This window comes from Oncorhynchus mykiss, chromosome 5, assembly GCF_057628025.1.
Source record: "Oncorhynchus mykiss isolate SJ-2025 chromosome 5, ASM5762802v1, whole genome shotgun sequence".
NCBI lineage: Eukaryota > Metazoa > Chordata > Actinopteri > Salmoniformes > Salmonidae > Oncorhynchus > Oncorhynchus mykiss.
This window is the reverse complement of record NC_143026.1, coordinates 37879008-37897874: the sequence shown is the minus strand read 5'-3', so window position 1 is coordinate 37897874 and position 18867 is coordinate 37879008. Positions and strand designations below refer to the sequence as shown.

The 18867-nt window shown below is 39.7% G+C and overlaps 1 protein-coding gene and 1 long non-coding RNA gene across 2 annotated transcripts in view; one reads left to right on the top strand and one right to left on the bottom strand.

Moving 5' to 3' along the window:
- The window catches only part of LOC110523748 (calcium-binding protein 7), a 31177-nt gene extending 22038 nt beyond the window's left edge, over positions 1 to 9139 (bottom strand). Inside the window, exon 1 of the mRNA XM_021602716.3 lies at positions 7924 to 9139. Coding sequence (XP_021458391.1) covers positions 7924 to 8038 — 115 coding nt within the window. The 5' untranslated portion in view covers positions 8039 to 9139. The remainder of the gene's footprint in view (positions 1 to 7923) is intronic.
- On the top strand, positions 55 to 2794 carry LOC118964587 (uncharacterized). The gene is made up of 2 exons (XR_016496428.1): positions 55 to 197; positions 277 to 2794. It is a non-coding gene; the product is annotated as an uncharacterized LOC118964587 (long non-coding RNA).
- Positions 9140 to 18867: the final 9728 nt, after the last annotated feature.

Sequence of the window (18867 nt, the reverse complement as noted above, 5' to 3'; positions counted from 1 at the left end):
TTACCCAATTATCAATGTTGAAATGACGTGGTGTTCCCAGTGGGCTGCTCATCCATTTCATGAGATTTCTCTATCATTCAACAGGCTTTTCTTTTTATGATAATACAGCTGAACTCGCACTGTGACATTGGTTCTGCATTCAGTGAGGCTGCATCTAAGAGAGAGAGAGAAGAGCCCTCCTCTTCAAATAGCTTACTGTAAGCCTAGAGCGCGTCAACAAATGATCACAATCTCCATTCCATCTTTGTTATGACTAATCCCGGGTTATCTCGTCAGGTTTACAGATACTACAAGAGACTGAGCTTCTTCTGATGTGCCATGGGAATTGCAGTACAAGCTGTCTGCTGAGATATAGCAGAGCTGAGCTCTTCACAGTGGTGGTGAGGTAAGGTGAGGAAACCACCTCATAGTTCGCAGTATTCTGGGACCCTGCAAATGAGAGGAAAAGCCTCAATGGTACTAATTTAAACTGCTGGTGAGTCCATTGGGACACTACTGCTTACCATATGTCAACATTTGGCATAGGATTCCTCATTCTGGGAATTACCCAGCTACATACAGTAAGTGATCAGGGTAACAGTGTTTGATGAGAACAGCACTATATACTACAGTGTTATAGTTTGTTCAAACAATGCCATGCCATTTTGTTCTATAGCACTTAGAAAAGCTTGTAAATCGTGCTCAATATAATGCTGATGATTCTTTCTATTACAGATGGAAGATCTTAATTTGATCACTCTTTTGTTGCTGAGAGTTTTCCTGCAGATGAGCTTCGTTATTTACATAAATTCACTAACACATGGTTATATTAACAGTTTCACACTTTTCATGTAGCCTCATTTTGACCAGTTAATAGTTTAACCACAGATCAAGCAACATTATGGACTAAACGTTCAAATCCTGTTGCTGCAGGATTATTTTGCTGTGACAATACTGGTCAAATTAAGATCCTACACCTGTATGTATGCACTCTATTATATCCTTATTAGAGTCCAGTGTGTTTCAACTGTGTGTTTGGTACTGTGTGGGAATCAGCTGATGGGGGACTAGAGGTTTGTGGGTCTCTGTCAAATGTTAACATTGTATCAAATATAATAGTAGATTAATCGTGTTGCAGGTTTACAGATAGTAGAGACGGAAGCCTCCCTCTCCTTTATATGAGGTGCTTACTGCAACCTCTTCCCATTTGTAACCATGCATGAAGATAGCTTTTGCATACAAAGTGGAAAGTGATCTGAGCCCTACTCCAATGCCTGGTGTCTGGGGGATTCTCTGACATGCTGTGATCTATGAATAAGGTTTGCAGGCTCCGTCAGTTGTGCGTTGACAAACAGGAAGAGGGGTGGGGAGAGACCGAGACCTGGGTCCTCATTCTAAGGAAGTCAGTGCTGTGTGGGCGAACCACCAGTCTTATCTAGCTCGGCAGACATGTTCAAGTGCCACAACTGACAGTTAAAAACACTTTCCTGACTATGCAATAGTTGTCGAGGTACACTTGAATTAACTGTGCAGCCTGATTATTTTGAGGAGTTGACTCTTGTTTGTAGGGCCTAGGGATTGGGGAGAATAATAAAAAAGTGCCATTCTCTTAAATCCCTATTCCCGTTTGTTTTCACTGATGTTGAATATAGTAGCACCTCCCCACTACATATTTAAAAATGTATTTTCATTTTTAAATGCATTATTTTGGTAAATGTTTTTTTGTCATATAACAACTATAATAATTGTAACTTTGGTGAGAAAATGTAAATGTCACAATTATCATATTAACACATTGCTGTGTTATCTTCAAGGAGCACGCAGGTTTTCATATTGGAACTTGCACAGTGCAGTGTTACAGTGTAATCAGTCACAGCAGCCAGCCAGCCACCCAGCCAAAAACACAAGCCAATTATTTCAGGAAAAAAAGACAATTGGCTCCTGTGCAAATTTTATCAAGCCTTTCCCCTCATAATCAACCTGTCCTTTTTCCACCCCCCTGTCTGAATTTGGACAGCTCGCTGTGCCTGTTACATTGGATGATCCTCAATGAGTAAACAGCAGTCAAATGGCTTCCTCAATAAGTTAATGATTTGCTGCAGAGCTCTGCCTGCTGCACTGTCCTTTGGCTGGCACTCCACCTGCAACATATGGCATCTTGGGCATTATTGTTTCGATCTAATTCTATGAGTTGGGCCCCGTCATGGTTGGTCTTTTGATTAGAGTCTCAGTCCCCCAACAGCTAGTTTATTCTCCATGCCAAATAAGTTGCTCAAAGCAACGATGGAATTTTAGGGCGAGACAGCTTGGCCAGATCTGGGGCCAGGGCGACCAACTAACAGCAGAAATAGGAATTTCATTATTCTTTGTGAAAGACTCAGCCATATCTGATCTGACTGTCATCTCTATTTTACTTCTTGTTGACTTTGCTCCAAAAACACTAGCCTTTAAACAGATTTTGATTGGGGTGTTACAACAACAAAATTTCCACTCTCAACTTTCATAAAATGTATGAAAACACATTCTATTTCATGCAGGGCCTCGTTTGTGCCCGAGGCCATCCGCATGGTTAATAGGAACATTAAGGAAGTCGGATGGACTATTCTAGAGATAGTTTAGCCCTACAATTAATTAAGAACTGTGAATACCATTCACTTTAAGTTTCTTAAATTGCACTATGCACCCTGACCTGGTGCCTTAATAAGTGTCTCTATTTATTTTTTACACTGTCAGTGTGTGTTTGTCCTGTCTGAAGCACCATGTCAGCCCGGAAGGAATTGCCCCTTGGGGAATAATAAAGTTGTGTTGTGTTGTATTGTATGTGTATCTCATCATTGCTAGAACCACCAAACTGCCCTTTCAGACAGGAAGAATGCTACTACAGTGCCTTGCGAAAGTATTCGGCCCCCTTGAACTTTGCAACCTTTTGCCACTGAAATGTGGCAAAAGGTCGCAAAGTTCAAGGGGGCCAAATACTTTCGCAAGGCACTGTATATTCAGGCAGAGTTTTGTTTTTTACCCAATGCCAGACAGAGGATCTCTTAAATGATCCCTCTGCTGAGATGCAGCTGGACATCAAAGGCCAGGGAGATTTTGTTACCATGTGAACTTTAGAATCTGTCTTTTTAAAATGAAAACATCCCCTATTAATTTAACTACACAGCCCATTCTTCCTGGAGTAGTAAATTAAAAAAGGCCCGAATTGTGATATATGATTAATCTCGTAACCCAGGACCAAATCTACTGTGGAAGACTAGGTTCTATATTACCCAAACCCATAGGTTCTCTATGGTTTGCAACCTCTGTCAACAAAACTAACTAGAACTAGAACAATAATGCATCAATGTCAATCAATCCCTAACTAAAGATTTGTATTATACTGTTGATTGTTTTAATATCTATGTATTTAGTTCACAAATCTCCACCATGAGCCACTTGTTTTCAGAATTCACCATGCAGCTTTTTTCATTATCATCCGGTGCTTCCAGGTAGCATTCACTCCTCCCTGCCCCATGTCACATTCTGCTGTCAATCATCAATGACCTTCAGAAAAGCAGCCAATGTCATGAATATATTCACTTCTTATTGGCTGCTGTGAGTCACACACATCATCATCAGCAGTCATCACAGATTGTGAGTTCCAATGCCATACCGTGCAACACATACGGACTGAAAGGCATAATGTCCTCTACTTCAGGGTCACGTCACGCTGGATTGTACTTTAACGACTGTTCTTTTCTTAAAGTGTGAAAAAGTTAATAATTGCCAAATGTTTTTTTTCTTCCATTTGAATTGTAAGTACTTTGTTCTCTATGATTCAGATCGGGAAAAGACAGGTTATATTCTGGAGTGTCGGCTCGTCTTTGCTACTTTACGTTCTCTCAGGAAATACCGGTGGAATTATTTGTTTTTTATCCTGCTACACAGTTACACTTGGTGATATCATCTGTCTCCTCATCTGTCTTACTCTATATGTCCCTTCCCTGCAGCACCAATGCATTAATTATAAGTCATAACTTTAATTGAATTACCTCAGAAACGTTATTAGAGTAGGCAGATAGATACACTCTGTGGATGCTGGGTGGCCTCCAAAGGAAATACTGTAACTTGGAGTGGGAAATAGACAGGGGCTTCAATAAATAATGTATTTATCTGATTAATGGAGTTAATTGAGTGATTGCTGTTGAAATATATAATATCTGTAACATACACATGCTTACTCACAGGCAGTCTGAATCAATAATGTTTTGCAAGATACAGAAGATTGATCAAATCATTAATATTGAGTGAGAGCTATTCCATTTACTGCTAGACATAACAAAGATTTGGAAGATGTGGGTCCAACAAGTTTTCTGTGAAACAAGAGTGTATGGAGTCACTATAAGTATCATTATGTGGGTGTTCTTGAATTGTGGTGGCATTTGGGTCCTTTGCCTTTGCAACCATGAAGAACACATTAAAATGACAAATAGTTACACATCATTTAGAGTTGCAAAGGTTTGGGAACCTTCCGGTAAATTTCCGGAATTTTTCAAGAATTTTTCCATGTGAAGTTTAGCCCGGGAATTTAGCTTAAATTCATCAAAAAAGTTAGCTTATAACAGTGCACCTTTTTTGTGGGATACACGTCTAGGTCTTATGATATATTTTGGTTAAACTATCCCCAATTCAATGGAATTGCAACTCTCAGCATGTGCAGTGCACTCTTACATCACATGTACAGCTGATTCTCAGGTGTACATGTAAGAGACGTTTGAGAACATTTCACTGCAGCTAATGTAGAAGGAAAACCTGTGTACATTTGCAAATATTGTGCCAAATCATATGTGAAGAATGCAACAAAGATGCAGCATCATCTGGCCAAGTGCATAAAGTTCCCTCAGCGCTCACAACAAGCAACCTCTGACAAAGTCCCTCTACTTCTATTTGAGGTGAAAATGATGAATCAGACACCTTATCGATAGCAACAGCTCATGGTCCTCCTGGAATCAGAAGTTGTTTTTACTCAATGGAGTAACGTAGTCAGAGAAATGCTGATGAATGTCTTGCTCGAACTGTGTATGCAACTGGTTCACCGCTGATGCTCACATGCAATGCGTATTGGAAGAGATTTCTGAATGTCCTTCACTCAGCATACACCCCTCCAACCAAACATGCTTTATCTACTAATTTGCTGGATGCAGAGTTCAACAGAGTTCAAGTGAAGGTCAAGCAAATCATAGCGAAAGCAGACTGTATTGCTGTCATCGCTAATTAACTACATCATCTCCACCCCTCAACTAGTGTTCTACAAAAGCACAGACACAAGGGACAACAGACACACTTGTCTCTACATTGCACATGAGCTGAAGGCAGTCATCAATGACCTTGGACCATAGAAGCTATTTGCACTGGTGACAGACAATGCTGCGAACATGAAGGCTGCTTGGTCTAAAGTGGAGGAGTCGTACCCTCACATCACACCCATTGGCTGTGCTGCTCATGCATTGAATATGCTCCTTAAGGACATCATGGCACTGAAAACAATGGATACACTCTACAAGAGAGCCAATGAAATGGTTAGGTATGTGAAGGGTCATCAAGTTTTTTTATTTATTTTTTATTTATCCGTTATTTTACCAGGTAAATTGACTGAGAACACGTTCTCATTTGCAGCAACGATCTGGGGAATAGCTACAGGGGAGAGGAGGGGGATGAATGAGCCAATTGTAAACTGGGGATTATTAGGTGACCGTGATGGTTTGATGGCCAGATTGGGAATTTAGTTATAGCAGCAATCTACCTCACCAAGCAAAGTGAGAAGATTAAGTGCACCACATTGAAGCTGCCCAGCAACACCCGTTGGGGTGGTGTTGTCATCATGTTTGATAGTCTCCTGGAGGGGAAGGAGTCTCTCCAAGAAATGGCTATATCACAGTCTGCCGATATGGACAGCCCCACCAAGAGCATCCTCCTGGATGATGTATTTTGAGAGAGAGTGGTAAGCAGCCTGAAACTCCTGAAACTTATAGCAGTAGCCATTGCACTGTTTGAGGGAGACAATGCCATCCTGTCTGATGTTAAGACTCTGCTTGCAGATGTAAGAGAATAAATCCCTACTGCCCTGCCCACTTCAATGTTGCTCCAAGCAGAGGAAACTGCAGTTCTGAAATACATCAAAGCGTGAAGACTTCTGTCTGGAGCCCATACACGCCGCAGCAGACATGTTGGACCAAGTATGCTGGCAAGAGCATCCTGTCTGGTGCAGAGATCAACAAGGCCTATGGTGTCATCACTACCATTTCTCGCCATCTTGGCCTGGATGAGGGCAAGGTTCTTGGCAGTCTGGTGAAGGACACTTCCAAGCAAGGACTTTGGGATGTTTTACATTTCTATCGGAGGAATTGAATCATTTGCAATTATGTCTACTTATGATAAGGTAAAAGGTTCATGTTTCTGTCTCCATATGATATGCTAAATATATCCAATGCAAAAAACATCTACATTTAAATGGTATTAATATTAATTTGCATATATTTCCATTAATTCCCATATATTCCTGTTAATTCCCAAGGAAAGTTTCCACCTCTGAATATTCCCCAAAATGTGCAACCCTACATATCATACATTATTTTATTTGTTATATTGAACGGTGTGTCAATGATAAAACATCATACAAGTTCTTTATATTGCAAAACATTATGTTTATGCATTGTTTAAGGTACTTAGGCTAAGCTAATTGGCTTCTTCCAGTTGTGACATGTTTTGGGGGTTTAGAGATATCTATTATTTTGAATGCTAGAAAGTGAACAAAAGTATGTAATATATTGTATAGAGCAATAAAAACAAAGAAGGCTATTAAAAGTTGTATGTCATTGGTGTTAACGCCTTAAAATTCACTCATTACAAAGATATACAAGGACCATTCAAGCAAATTTCAAACAAATATTGTCTAGCAATATTCAAGGCATACTTTCCAAGCCTGTAAGCCTTGGAATAAATAATAGTTCATCATAGTACTCATTCAGATTGGCATGCCTACAGGAAAAAAATATTTAGAAAGGGGTATTCTAAAGGGTTCTTCGGGTGTCCCCATTGAAGAACCCTTTTTTCTTCCAGGTAGAACTCTTTTGAGTTCCATGTAGGGATCTCCAAAATGGTTCTACTTGGAACCTTCAAACGGTTTCCCCGACCTATGGGGACAGCCAAATAACCGTTTTAGGTTCTAGGTAGAACCTTTTGTTTTATAAATTGTTTTATAATTTTTATTTAACCTTTATTTGACTAGGCAAGCCAGTTAAGAACAAATTCTTATTTACAATGACTGACTACCACGGCAAAACCCGGACGACGCTGGGCCAACTGTGCTCGCCCTATGGGACTCACAATCAAGGCCAATTGTGATAAAGCCTGGAAACGAACCAAGGTTTGTAGCACTGAGATGCAGTGCCTTAGACCGCTGTGCACACATTCTCTTTGGTTTAAATGTCTTTGTAGATGGTAGAACTACATCAAAACAGACTATTAACAACCATTACAAAAATGTTGTGCTAACTGATGTCTCCCCAACATAAGTAAAATGTATCCACGTAAGTCGCTTTGGATAAAAACTTTGGTAAATAGCATATGTTTATGCCGCAATTTTAACAGCTGGGAACATGTACGTTGTCTCTGAACAAGTGAATGAGTCAAGACAAGTATGATAGAACATACTAGGGCAATCTGCGTGCATTTAAAGTTGTAATTGCTGCTCTTGTGTGAGACCATTGTGATGTGCTAACATTTAGCCCCGTAGCTGTGGGGCGCTCTCCAGGGCGCTCTCCAGGGTGCTGAACGGTTGAGATCGAGTGACTCATTGCACCGTTAAGGCAAGGGTCATTTTCTTGACCTGGCTGTATCGATCCTCCACATGCAGAATGGATTTAGGCAAGACATGAAACAATAGATATAATAATCATGACTCACCTTCCACCTCATCCTCGGGCAGGTTAATGGGGGTCCGGTATGATAGGATATCTGGAATAGTGCAATTTCCCTTGTACATGAACCTTGTGGTTCGCACTGGCATTCGCACTGGCATTTCTGCGAGGGAAAATCTGTGTCTCGATCTTCATATAGCTCACTGTAGTTTGCTGACCGAAACTTTGCTATAGTCCACTTTGGAGAACAACATTTTGCAACCGGAAAAAAAGATCTCTGTTCAGGTTCTGTCACTTGACCGTTATTGTTTTTTGGTGTAGCCTGTGGAGAAAACAGTGTCGGAATCGAAGCTCGCGAAGTCCCGGACAAAGTGGCAGGTGTCTCTGCTTTTGTCTTCAATGCATGTAATGCCTATACATCAAGAGTGCTTGTGTAGCCAATATGTCACATCAACTTTGCATTACAATTACCGAAGGACACAAGTAGGCCTACTAGATATATTGCTGAAACTTTATTTTTGGTCGTAATTCTATCTATTTTATTGTCTCAAATAAACATAGCAAATATCTTTGTTACATCAAAACCAACTATTTTAATCCGCACATTGCAAGATATTTTGTTCCGCATATATGGGAATAAAATAATGATACAAAAATATAAACTACAACGAGATATATATAAAAAAACGTGTCAACTACAAATCCAATTCGAGAGCAGTTTAAGTCTGCGCTGGCTTTGAAATGCATGTCATTTCAGATGTGTTAGACTGAAGACTTCTATTTTCTGTTTGATAGGATTAACATGAACATATATATTTTTTGTTTAAATCCTACAGGTCGTTGTTTTGTACAAGGTATGTATTGCCTTCCGTCTCCTCACACTTTCCTTTTCCGTTTCCTTTATCTTCACTTCTGGAGAACAGTCGATAAAACTGTAAGTAGCCTAACTAATAGCCCCCAAAAGCTTCTACCGGAAGCCTATTGAAGAGATGTTCGTCTGTAACGTTCTCATTTAAAATAAAACAAGACAAAAAAAACGAAATAACATCAAAACTAAGAACTAGAGTAGTCAAAATATTCAACTGTCAAGGGATTTCCTGGGCGACCCACTGCGTCTTCAGATGGATCTTTGAGGTTGATCCTCCTCGAGCCGTCTGCTCTGCACACTGCGGTCTCATTTTGTTTTTCTCAGTCCTAGCTCCCCAAGCTTTTCTTTCCCCTCCAGTGATGACACCTCCTCCACCTCCCATTTCTAGGTAGACGAAATTATCTAATTGAACACAAAAGTGTCTCTCAAGGTTGACATTGATGACTGACTCGTTTTACTAGTGATGCTTGAACATGATGGTAACTGTGTCTTATATTACGGCAAGTATGTCGAATGAATAGATGGACAGTGTAATAGCCTACCCATAGAGATAGAGACATGATGTCGTTTTATATAAGAATATAGTTTTATTTCTAAAGATTTGTATATGATAACACAAATGTGCAAGGGCTGATCCCGAGTTGCAAGAGGTGAACTTCAGTTAGATTTTATTGGAGGACACCTGCTGTGGTAGGAAGGTCAAAGCCGCGCACCGTAATTCAATTTCAGCACCAAGGATAGCGCATTCTAACGTTCACACACTTACCACACTGCCTCTGCTGCATGTCAGTCTGAAATCGAAGAAACCAAATGACCCTACCATTTCCTTTTGAAGTTCTTCAATCTGTTTTCAATGAAGCATCATTTAACAAATCATGCATCACTCAAGTCTGTATCTTTATGCGCTGCTTGTTTGTTGGCTATGTGATAGGATTCTTTACATAGTTGAATGAGATACCTGTGGTGAGGCCTCTCTACGGTTTCTTTGGCTGTTTTAGTGCTGGTTTGGCTGACAGGTCTATTCCCCTCTGGATGCTGGGGGATTGTCTCTCTCTGCTGCACCTGCGCCCCTCCCTGAGCCTCTGTCTGGGCACTGCATGGGCTCTGACAGCAGCAGGCTTTATGAAAGCTGAATAACAGGCCCCTCTCATTCCAAACCCCTTCACAGTACAATGGATATATGATGGCTCAGACCCTGAGTCATCCTCTCAAACCAAGAAAGACAGGCACAGCTTTTTAGAAGAAGAACAAAACAGTAGGCTACTAGAAATGTCTATAGGAACCCACCTGTTGACCTTAACATCAACATGTGTGCAGTTCATATACTGAACAACAGGTAGCTAGCATTTCTTTGCTGAGATCACCATTCCACAGTTAGTGAGACTATTTTCCCCCACACTGCACAGTACGTGTCTTGTTTACAAAGGCATCCTTGCATATATGGTGAAAGAGTACGTCACCTTTAAATATGTATAGATTTTTAATGTCCTGCTAGCCCTGCTAGTATAACATATAAAATAACCTGTTGTTTCTTCAATGTGTGGGCACTGCACTGCATGAGTTTGTTTGTGTCTTTGTCTCTGTGCGTGTAAACGTGCACGTGTGAGAGAGCAGGTTTTAGGGCAAAAGGTGCTCCTCAACAGTGTACACATTCTTTGTCCACAAGCGGTATTAAAAGGTCAGACATCTATACAGCGTTTGACGTCCAGACTGCTTTTAGCCAACAGCCAGCATGGGTTCCTCTTTTGTTCTTGTCAAATCTTTAATGGTCTCAGACCATTTTTATAGACCCAGGGGTGACAGGGTCTGTCGATATTAACACATTTCTTTCCTTTGTTTCTTTGCTTGTACTGCACAGGTGAAAAATAACGATTTGTCCCTCTTTGTAACAGTAAACCAATGAAGTAAGATCCCCTAACTTGTCAGTATCAATTTCATTACTGTCATAACTTCTTCAATAGTGTGATGGAGGTCACAGTGAAATGATGTTGGAGTCACATTAAAAAGACAGACAAAATCCCATTAAAACAAACCTTTTTTGCTACTTATTTGTTTGTTTTATGGCTGTTTCAGAGAGAACATATGTTATATAAATCATTCTCCACTGGGGGCAAACCTACATTAAGAGATTTCAGACTTTATGCCTCGGCAGGGCAAAATAAGTAGAAAGGTTCTTAGTCGATCCACGAGACGAGGGATCGGATTTGATGGCTTGAAATGTTGTTGGTCTTTTGCCTAAAGCTATCAACCTCTCAAATGTCTGCACTCAGTGTTACAGATGCACTGTAGCTCCTCCTGGAAATGCTAGATAACACCGGGGAAAAGATTCCTCGTTCTCGACTAAAAAAGTTTGAACATGCGTTAAGATGTCTTATTTATTACATAAGATCATACACAACACACAATAAAATTATAAGAATTCTTAGGTAGAATGTATTGGTTGTAAGTGCGTTATTCTACTGTTCAGCACACACACATTGTCGATGACAAGATTTATGTCAGTTGTTACCAACAAATGCTCTGGTGTGAATAACAATGGTCTACATCTATTTGAGAAATAAATACATGTGGAAATCAGCCTCTGTTGTTCTGGTAAATAGCCCATCGGTGGAGGTTGAAGAAATTCCTGTAAAATACCTTGTTGATGAGATGTTGTTGAAAACAGAAAATCAAACAATTATGATCTGTAAAACAAACAAACTAGAACAGATTTTCCTTCCTTGAAAAATACAATCTGTAAAACTAACAGAGCAGAAAGAAGACCCCCAAAATCTCATCAATGGGACCTGCATTGCTACAGCTTACCATGGCCGATTCTATTGGGAATTTTGATTGCTTCTGTAATTGACTGGAGGACCCTCAATTCCAGAGTATACACTTCTCTGACAGCATGCATGTGATCAGAATGAAATCTTACCCATTATCCAAGTAACACACTCTCAACTTCCAAGGCTTATCTATGGCAGTACATGAGTTGGTCTGCCAGTAGTCTCACAACGCTGTCATAGAAGTAACACAAATGACCACAGTACTCTAAAAACACTGCCATAGAAGTAACATAAATGACCAAAAACAGCTGTGTTTGATGTCATTTGTTGACTGGCAAAACTACCCATTTATTTTGTAACATAATCCTAATCTCCAAGTGGTTTTAATTGAGAAGATTTAATGGGCCAATCAGCAGTTGAAACAATAACAAAGTGATATTTAGGTTATACAGTGTTTGTTCACATTTACATTGTTTAGAGACATTGGAGTAAAACAAGTGTACATTTTGGGGTTCTGATAGGATACAACAGTTAAAACTCTTAGATGTAAAGTCCCCTGTTTTTGGGGACTTGTGTGATTCTGGTACAGTTTCCGATCAACATTTGCTCTTATAAATCGATCTGTGGACATAGTAGATCGAAATGGCTGGCATTAAGCGATGGCCCTGGTTCCCACAGATACAATAGTATATTGTCTGAGCCTGTGTGACGTAGGATGTGAAATCCTAAATCACTTGAAGCTGGGAGGTCCTTCCTACCATTTCATTCAATATTCAGACTGCCCATCAACTCCTGGCTGTATCCTATGTCATAGCCATTGACAAAGCAGTGGTTTCATCACTGTAGGACATTCAGTGATCGATTTCTAGCCATTCATCTAAAATAATTAACAGATTCTAAACACAAAACACGTACTGATTAAAATGAGATGAAAGGCGAGTTCCTAACGAGTTCAAGAAGCCAAGCTAGAGCTCTGTGAGACGTTAACAGCGATGGGGGAAGACGTATGATCAAGAGAGACCATTAGAAAATATGCACATTTTCTCTAACACTAAATATACAGTACAAATATGTACAGTATTTTCCAGTTATAAGGAAGGTGAAATCTTTACTTTTTATACTTTTATTTTTATGGCCCTCTCATGATAAATAATTACATACACCACCAGTCAAAGGTTTGGACACACCTACTCTTTCAATGGTTTTTCTTTATTTGTACTATTTTCTAGATTGTAGAATGATAGTGAAGACATCAAAACTATGAAATAACAAATATGGAATCATACACCACACACCAAAAAAATGTGAAACAAATCAAAATGTATTTTAGATTTTAGATTCTTCAAAGTAGCCATCCTTTGCCTTGATTACAGCTTTGTACACTCTTGGCATGCTCTCATCCAGCTTCACCTGGAATGCTTTTTCAACAGTCTTGAAGGAGTTCCCACATATGCTGAGCACTTGTTGGCTGCTTTTACTTCACTCTGAGGTCCAACTCAAACCAAACCATCTCAATTGGGTTAAGGTTGGGTGATTGTGAAGGCCAGGTCATCTGACGCAGCACTCCATCACTCTCCTTCTTGGTAGAATAGCCCTTACACAGCCTGGAGGTGTGGTAGGTCACTGTCCTGTTGAAAAACAAATGATAGTCCTACTAAGTGCAAGCCAGATGGGATGGCGTATCGCTGCAGAATGCTGTGGTAGCCATGTTGGTTAAGTGTGCCTTGAATTTTAAATAAATCACAGACAGTGTCACCAGCAAAGCACCCCACACCATCACACCTCCTCCTCTATGCTTCACGGTGGGAACCACACATGCAGAGATCCGTTCACCTACTCTGTGTCTCACAAAGTCACGGCGGTTGGAACCAAAAATCTCAAATTTGGACTCATCAGACCAAAGGACAGATTTTCACCGATCTAATTTCCATTGCGCGTGTTTCTTGGCCCAAGAAAGTCTCTTTTTTTTATTGGTGTCCTTTGGTATTGGTTTCTTTGCAGCAATTCAATCATCAATTTCCGAGGCTGGTAACTCTCATGAACTTATCCTCTGCAGCAGAGGTAACTTTGGGTCTTCATTTCCTGTGTCGAGAGCCAGTTACATCATAGCGCTTGATGGTTTTTGCGAATGCACTTGAAGAAACTTTCAAAGTTTACATTTTCCGGATTGACTGACCTTTATGTCTTAAAGTAATGATGGACTGTCGTTTCTCTTTGCTCATATGAGCTGTTCTTGCCATAATATGGACTTGGTATTTTACTAAATAGGGCTATCTTCTGTATACCACCCCTACCTTGTCACAATGCAACTGGCTCAAACGCATTAACTTTTAACAAGGCACACCTGTTAATTAAAATGTTTTCCGGATTACTACCTCATGAAGCTGGTTGAGAGAATGCCAAAAGTGTGAAAAGCCATATTTTTTGTTGTTGTTTTACCTTTATTTAATTAGGCAAGTCAAATTCTTATTTACAGTGACGGCATACCATCAAGGCAAAGGGTGACTACTTTGAATAATCTCAAATATAAAGTATATTTTGTTTAACACTGTTTTGGTTACTACATGATTCCATATGTGTTATTTTATAGTTTGGATCTCTTCACTATTATTCTACCATGTAGAAAATAGTAAAAATAAAGAAAAAACCCTGAATGAGTAGGTGTGTGCAAACTTTTGACTGGTACTGTAGATTACATTTTCGATTGCATTTAGTTACATTTAACTAGTTTTAAATTAAGCTCATGAGGCATTTATAAGTTATGTTCTTCAAAGATCAATGGGTACATACCAAAATCGATGTAGTAACTGCTGATTGCCCCATTAAGAGACTTTGGTATTTTATTATTTTATTTGCTTTGGTTTTTATTTCTCCCTCAGTCTGGAATAAAGTATTAGGAACCTGAGAGCAGATCCCCTGAATGGATGCTTCCAATATGAATTCCTGGTCGTAAAATGTAATCGTAATGCACTTTCGCATGTCTATGGGGCAATAATCGTAATATTGCGGTGGGGTTGACACAAATTAATTTCCTCCTGATGATGATTTGAACTCATTTTCCTTAGATTGATGATAGCATTAAGCAGCAGAATTAACATTTGGTAAATGAAAAGCTATGATTTCCATTACCATTGTCCCGCTTTACACAGGGAATTCTAACTCTAACTCTGTTGTTGCCTGTGTGAATGTTGTGATCATCACCAGTTTAAATCACCACTTTAAGCGCCTAACCCACAGGATGTCTTGCTCTAATACTGCCAGGGAAGAATGCCAGGGGTGTTGTGTTACTTCTGCCATGGCACACTGCATTAAATCTGCCTAACGTCACCAAACAATAACATTTTGGGGTGACAAGGTGTTTCACCCGCAGTCATTGTCAAGTTGTCTGTTTTAGGTACAAATACTTTTTTTGCCAGGAACATAGACCTCTCAATACTGCTTAATGTAGTTTGTGGACAACATCCTGTTGACGTCACTAACTCTGTGTTTGTATCAAGCTGAAATCTTACTTAATATTCTCTGTATGCTCTTGACTTGCCTAGAGTGCTTGAGAGTAATGAGGCACAATGATTTTTCGCATATAATTGTATATATTTAGGATTTTATTTATTTATACTTTGAAATCATTGTATTTGGTCCAACCTCCAAGTGTACTATTACCAAACCTTTCTTCCTAAAAATAACTAATGATATTGACACAGCATATCAATGAGCCTCTTTGACAACTCAGATATGCAGTGAAAATGAAATCCAGAGCTTTCAGGTCCATTCTGAAAAACCAAAGAATCAACAGCAAGAGTGTTTTTATGTATTTTTCTTGCACATTCAGTTTATTCTTTAGTGTGGGAGAGTATGGGGAGAGGGACCAGTTGTCGCTGTGTAGGTTGTCACAGTGCTCATAAATAACAAATCTTGAGGGTGCTGTCAGCTTCAGAAAACTTTTGAGATAGGGACAACTTTCTGCTTTTAGTGACCAAGGAAATGTTTTTCATTGTTGTTGTTGTTGTTGTTTATGCCATTACTGTTAAACTGTCAATAAATCACACAGGCAGTCAGTTTAAACCACTGTATCAATTCTCATGCTGAGCCATGAGTATAGAGAATATCCAGAAATATTTTGCATACGCATTAGCTGTACATCCCACAGAGGCCATCAGTCAACTGCACAAAAGTTCCCCTGCTTTGACACCAAGATTACTCAGAATAAGCTAACATGTTCATGAAGTGAAAGTGACATAAGTTCCTTATGTCTTCTTTGGAGAAGTTTTTCATGTGGAGTTCTGCACCAGTCAGGCAGTCAGGAAAAAAATGGACCACATGACACAAGTAAAAAAAAAAAAAAGATTATGTAAGAAAGAGCCTTGAGGTTTTTCTGTAGTTCTTTTAGATTGCTTCCCAGTTGAGAGATGCTCCTCTGAATAAAAATACTTCCTTTCCAAAGTTATTTTCCTATTCCCTTTTTCTGCAAAGTATTCGACATCCAAGCAGAAGAAATGGTATAAGGATGAGCCTGCGGTGGTTTGGCAGAGTGCTTCTTTTCCAGCACAGATGTGACATGCCTCATCAGGCTCCCAAGTTATAGAGCTGATTTGTAGGAGCTGAATCAATATCAGAGACAGACGCTTTAACACCAACTCCCTTTCTTGACAATCTTCCACTTCTCAAAGAAGTTTCTCTTGGTGGAATAAAATCATTAAAACACTCAAACAGACCCTCGGCTTGAATATAAGACAGTTCGTCTTTCATCAAACGATGCTCCTCTTGAACACAACTTCAGCACAACTGCAGCCCTAAGCACAACGCAATGGGTGTCATAAGCAATAATGACAGAGCAGTGTCACAGTTTGTGGTGATGAATGCTGCAGCAGCAGAGCCTTGGGAGTCAGCCCCCAGATGAGCCTGTCATTGTTAGCTTGACTATGGTGGAATATTGACAAATGCTGTCAATATTCCAGGCCTATATTCTCTAAACTATACTACCCACTGTATGTCAACTTCCCTGCTCTCCCTTTGACAGCATGAGGTACAGTAGGCATATTGATGGACGGTTCCAATCAAATGAAGATGATGGATCAAACGAATTCATGTACATGTTGACTTCAGATTATGCACTTGAAGGCCCAATTAAAACCAGTTTATTCAGAGGAGAGTTTGTCGGTGGGTAAAGGTGGAGAGCAGCCAATATGTTGATCCATCCTCTGCAGCTGTTCCCTTCACTTTAGAGAGGCACTCCAGATCACATATACCACTGAATAACAAATATTGTTTGCTGGGAATCATGTCAAGAAAGGATGAAAATAAACAGTCAAAGTGTTCTTTTCCAAACCCTGTTTACTTGAGTCTCTGTGGGAGATCTGAGTTATGCTTGCTATCTGTTGTTAAAGGATGTACATGGACGTTACAAGTTATGAGGGTCTAACTGAGGCATTCTCAAGAGTCACCAAGTGAGTGAGTGGGCACTGTAAATTACTGAAGGTGTGAGACTGACCTTATTTTCTTCCACAGCTATTGCCAGGGCCATATGGGACTCCAGCCAGGACAACTTTCTCTCTGATCTGATTACCCTGCATTAACTGTGACTGTAACTCAATCTGAGCTTGGGCCCAATGTTTGCCTGGAATGCATAAACCTTTTCTACCCCTTTAGTAAAGATTGCCTATGACATTAACACATCTGTTGAGGCGGCTCTCACTGCAGGGAATAGTCTTCATTTTCATTTCCCCTCATTTACATGTGGATTTCAGCACCACAACCATGCTGAGATGTAAATGTAATTAGTGTGAAGGAAAACAAACAAATACTCATTGAGTAGTTAACCCAGAACGTTATTATTATTTACACTATTCAGCCATATGCTGCGTCAAGTATGATCAACTGGATACTGGATTGTTGGAATAATTCATTGATGGTTGATATTTTCTTTTCTTAAAGAAAGAGAGGGAGTGAAGGCTTACTGCTGTTGCAGTTTTATCTAGGTGATTTGCAAGATTGAGTTGGACAACTAAAAAGTGGCCAAATGACATTCATGTCTCAACCTTAAGTCTGCTCTCAGAGCCAACTGTTGTTCAATTACAAGATGTCGATAGAAATTACTCCCTAAATCCATCAGTGTAAGAGGTATTAAAAACCAAATATTGCTTTTCTGTTCTCATAACAAATGAGACGGACCTCTCATTACATGTTTAATCTCTCAATATTGGCTTACATTTCTGTAGATCAACATAGCATTGGATAGATGTTCATTCAATTCCAGTACAACAGTGAGATGACCTAAAAACACTGCATGTGTTTTTATTCTGTTTAAATATAAGCCGTGCCTTGACGATACACTTCCTGGACTGTGTCGCTGTGTCTGATCACAGAGCTTTATCCTTTTCCTGCTATGCATAAACTCAGGTAGAGAGGGAGATGTGGAGAGAGGGAGAGAGAGAGTAAGGGAGAGAACACCACTGTAGTGCAGAAGAGCCAAGGTCATTCAGATTGAGACATTACATCAGCCTCCAGGGACAGACTTGCATTAAAGATGCACTATGCAGAACTTGCTCTGCCATTTCCTGGTTGCAAAAATTCGAATAGGTCGTCTAATTTCAGTTTATGTGATAAACTGTGCAAGTGTAGAGAATCATTGTACCATCTAAACTACTGTGAAATATATTTTCCACAAGCAAAAATTTTGTATATTCAGCTTTTTGAAGCTGGTGCACAAAATTGAAAGACGAAAAAACTAAACTTAAGAACGGGAAGCATAAAAATAGTGCAAATAGAACAGATCTTAGACTTGCTTCCAATGAGAATGACATATCTATAATAAAGATTTCTATGTGAATTTGGTCGGGTCGCCCAAAGAGTTACATATTGCAGCTTTAAATAACAGTTAATAATTTTAACCTGGCAGCTATGACTTAGAGCTCTATTTGGCTGCTTAATTGCTGGACGAGTGTCATGCCCTGACCTTAGATATCTCTCTTTTCGATTTATTTTGGTTAGGTCAGGGTGTGACTAGGGTGGGTACTCTAGTGTTGTATGTCTAGGGTTTTGTATGTCTAGGGTTGTTGTAATCTAGGGGTTTTGTATTTCTATGTTGGCCTGATATGGTTCTCAATCAGAGACAGCTGTTTATCGTTGTCTCTGATTGGGGATCATATTTAGGCAGCCCTGTTTCCCACTTTCTGCTGTGAGATCTTGTCTATGTATAGTTGCCTGTCAGCACTTGTTTGTATAGCTTCACGTTTCGTTTTGTTAGTTTGTTCAGTGTTTCATTCTATAAATGAATAAGAATTTACGCACAGCTCGCTGCTCCTTGGTCCGATCCTTATAACGAACGTGACTGAAGATCCCACCAACAAAGGACCAA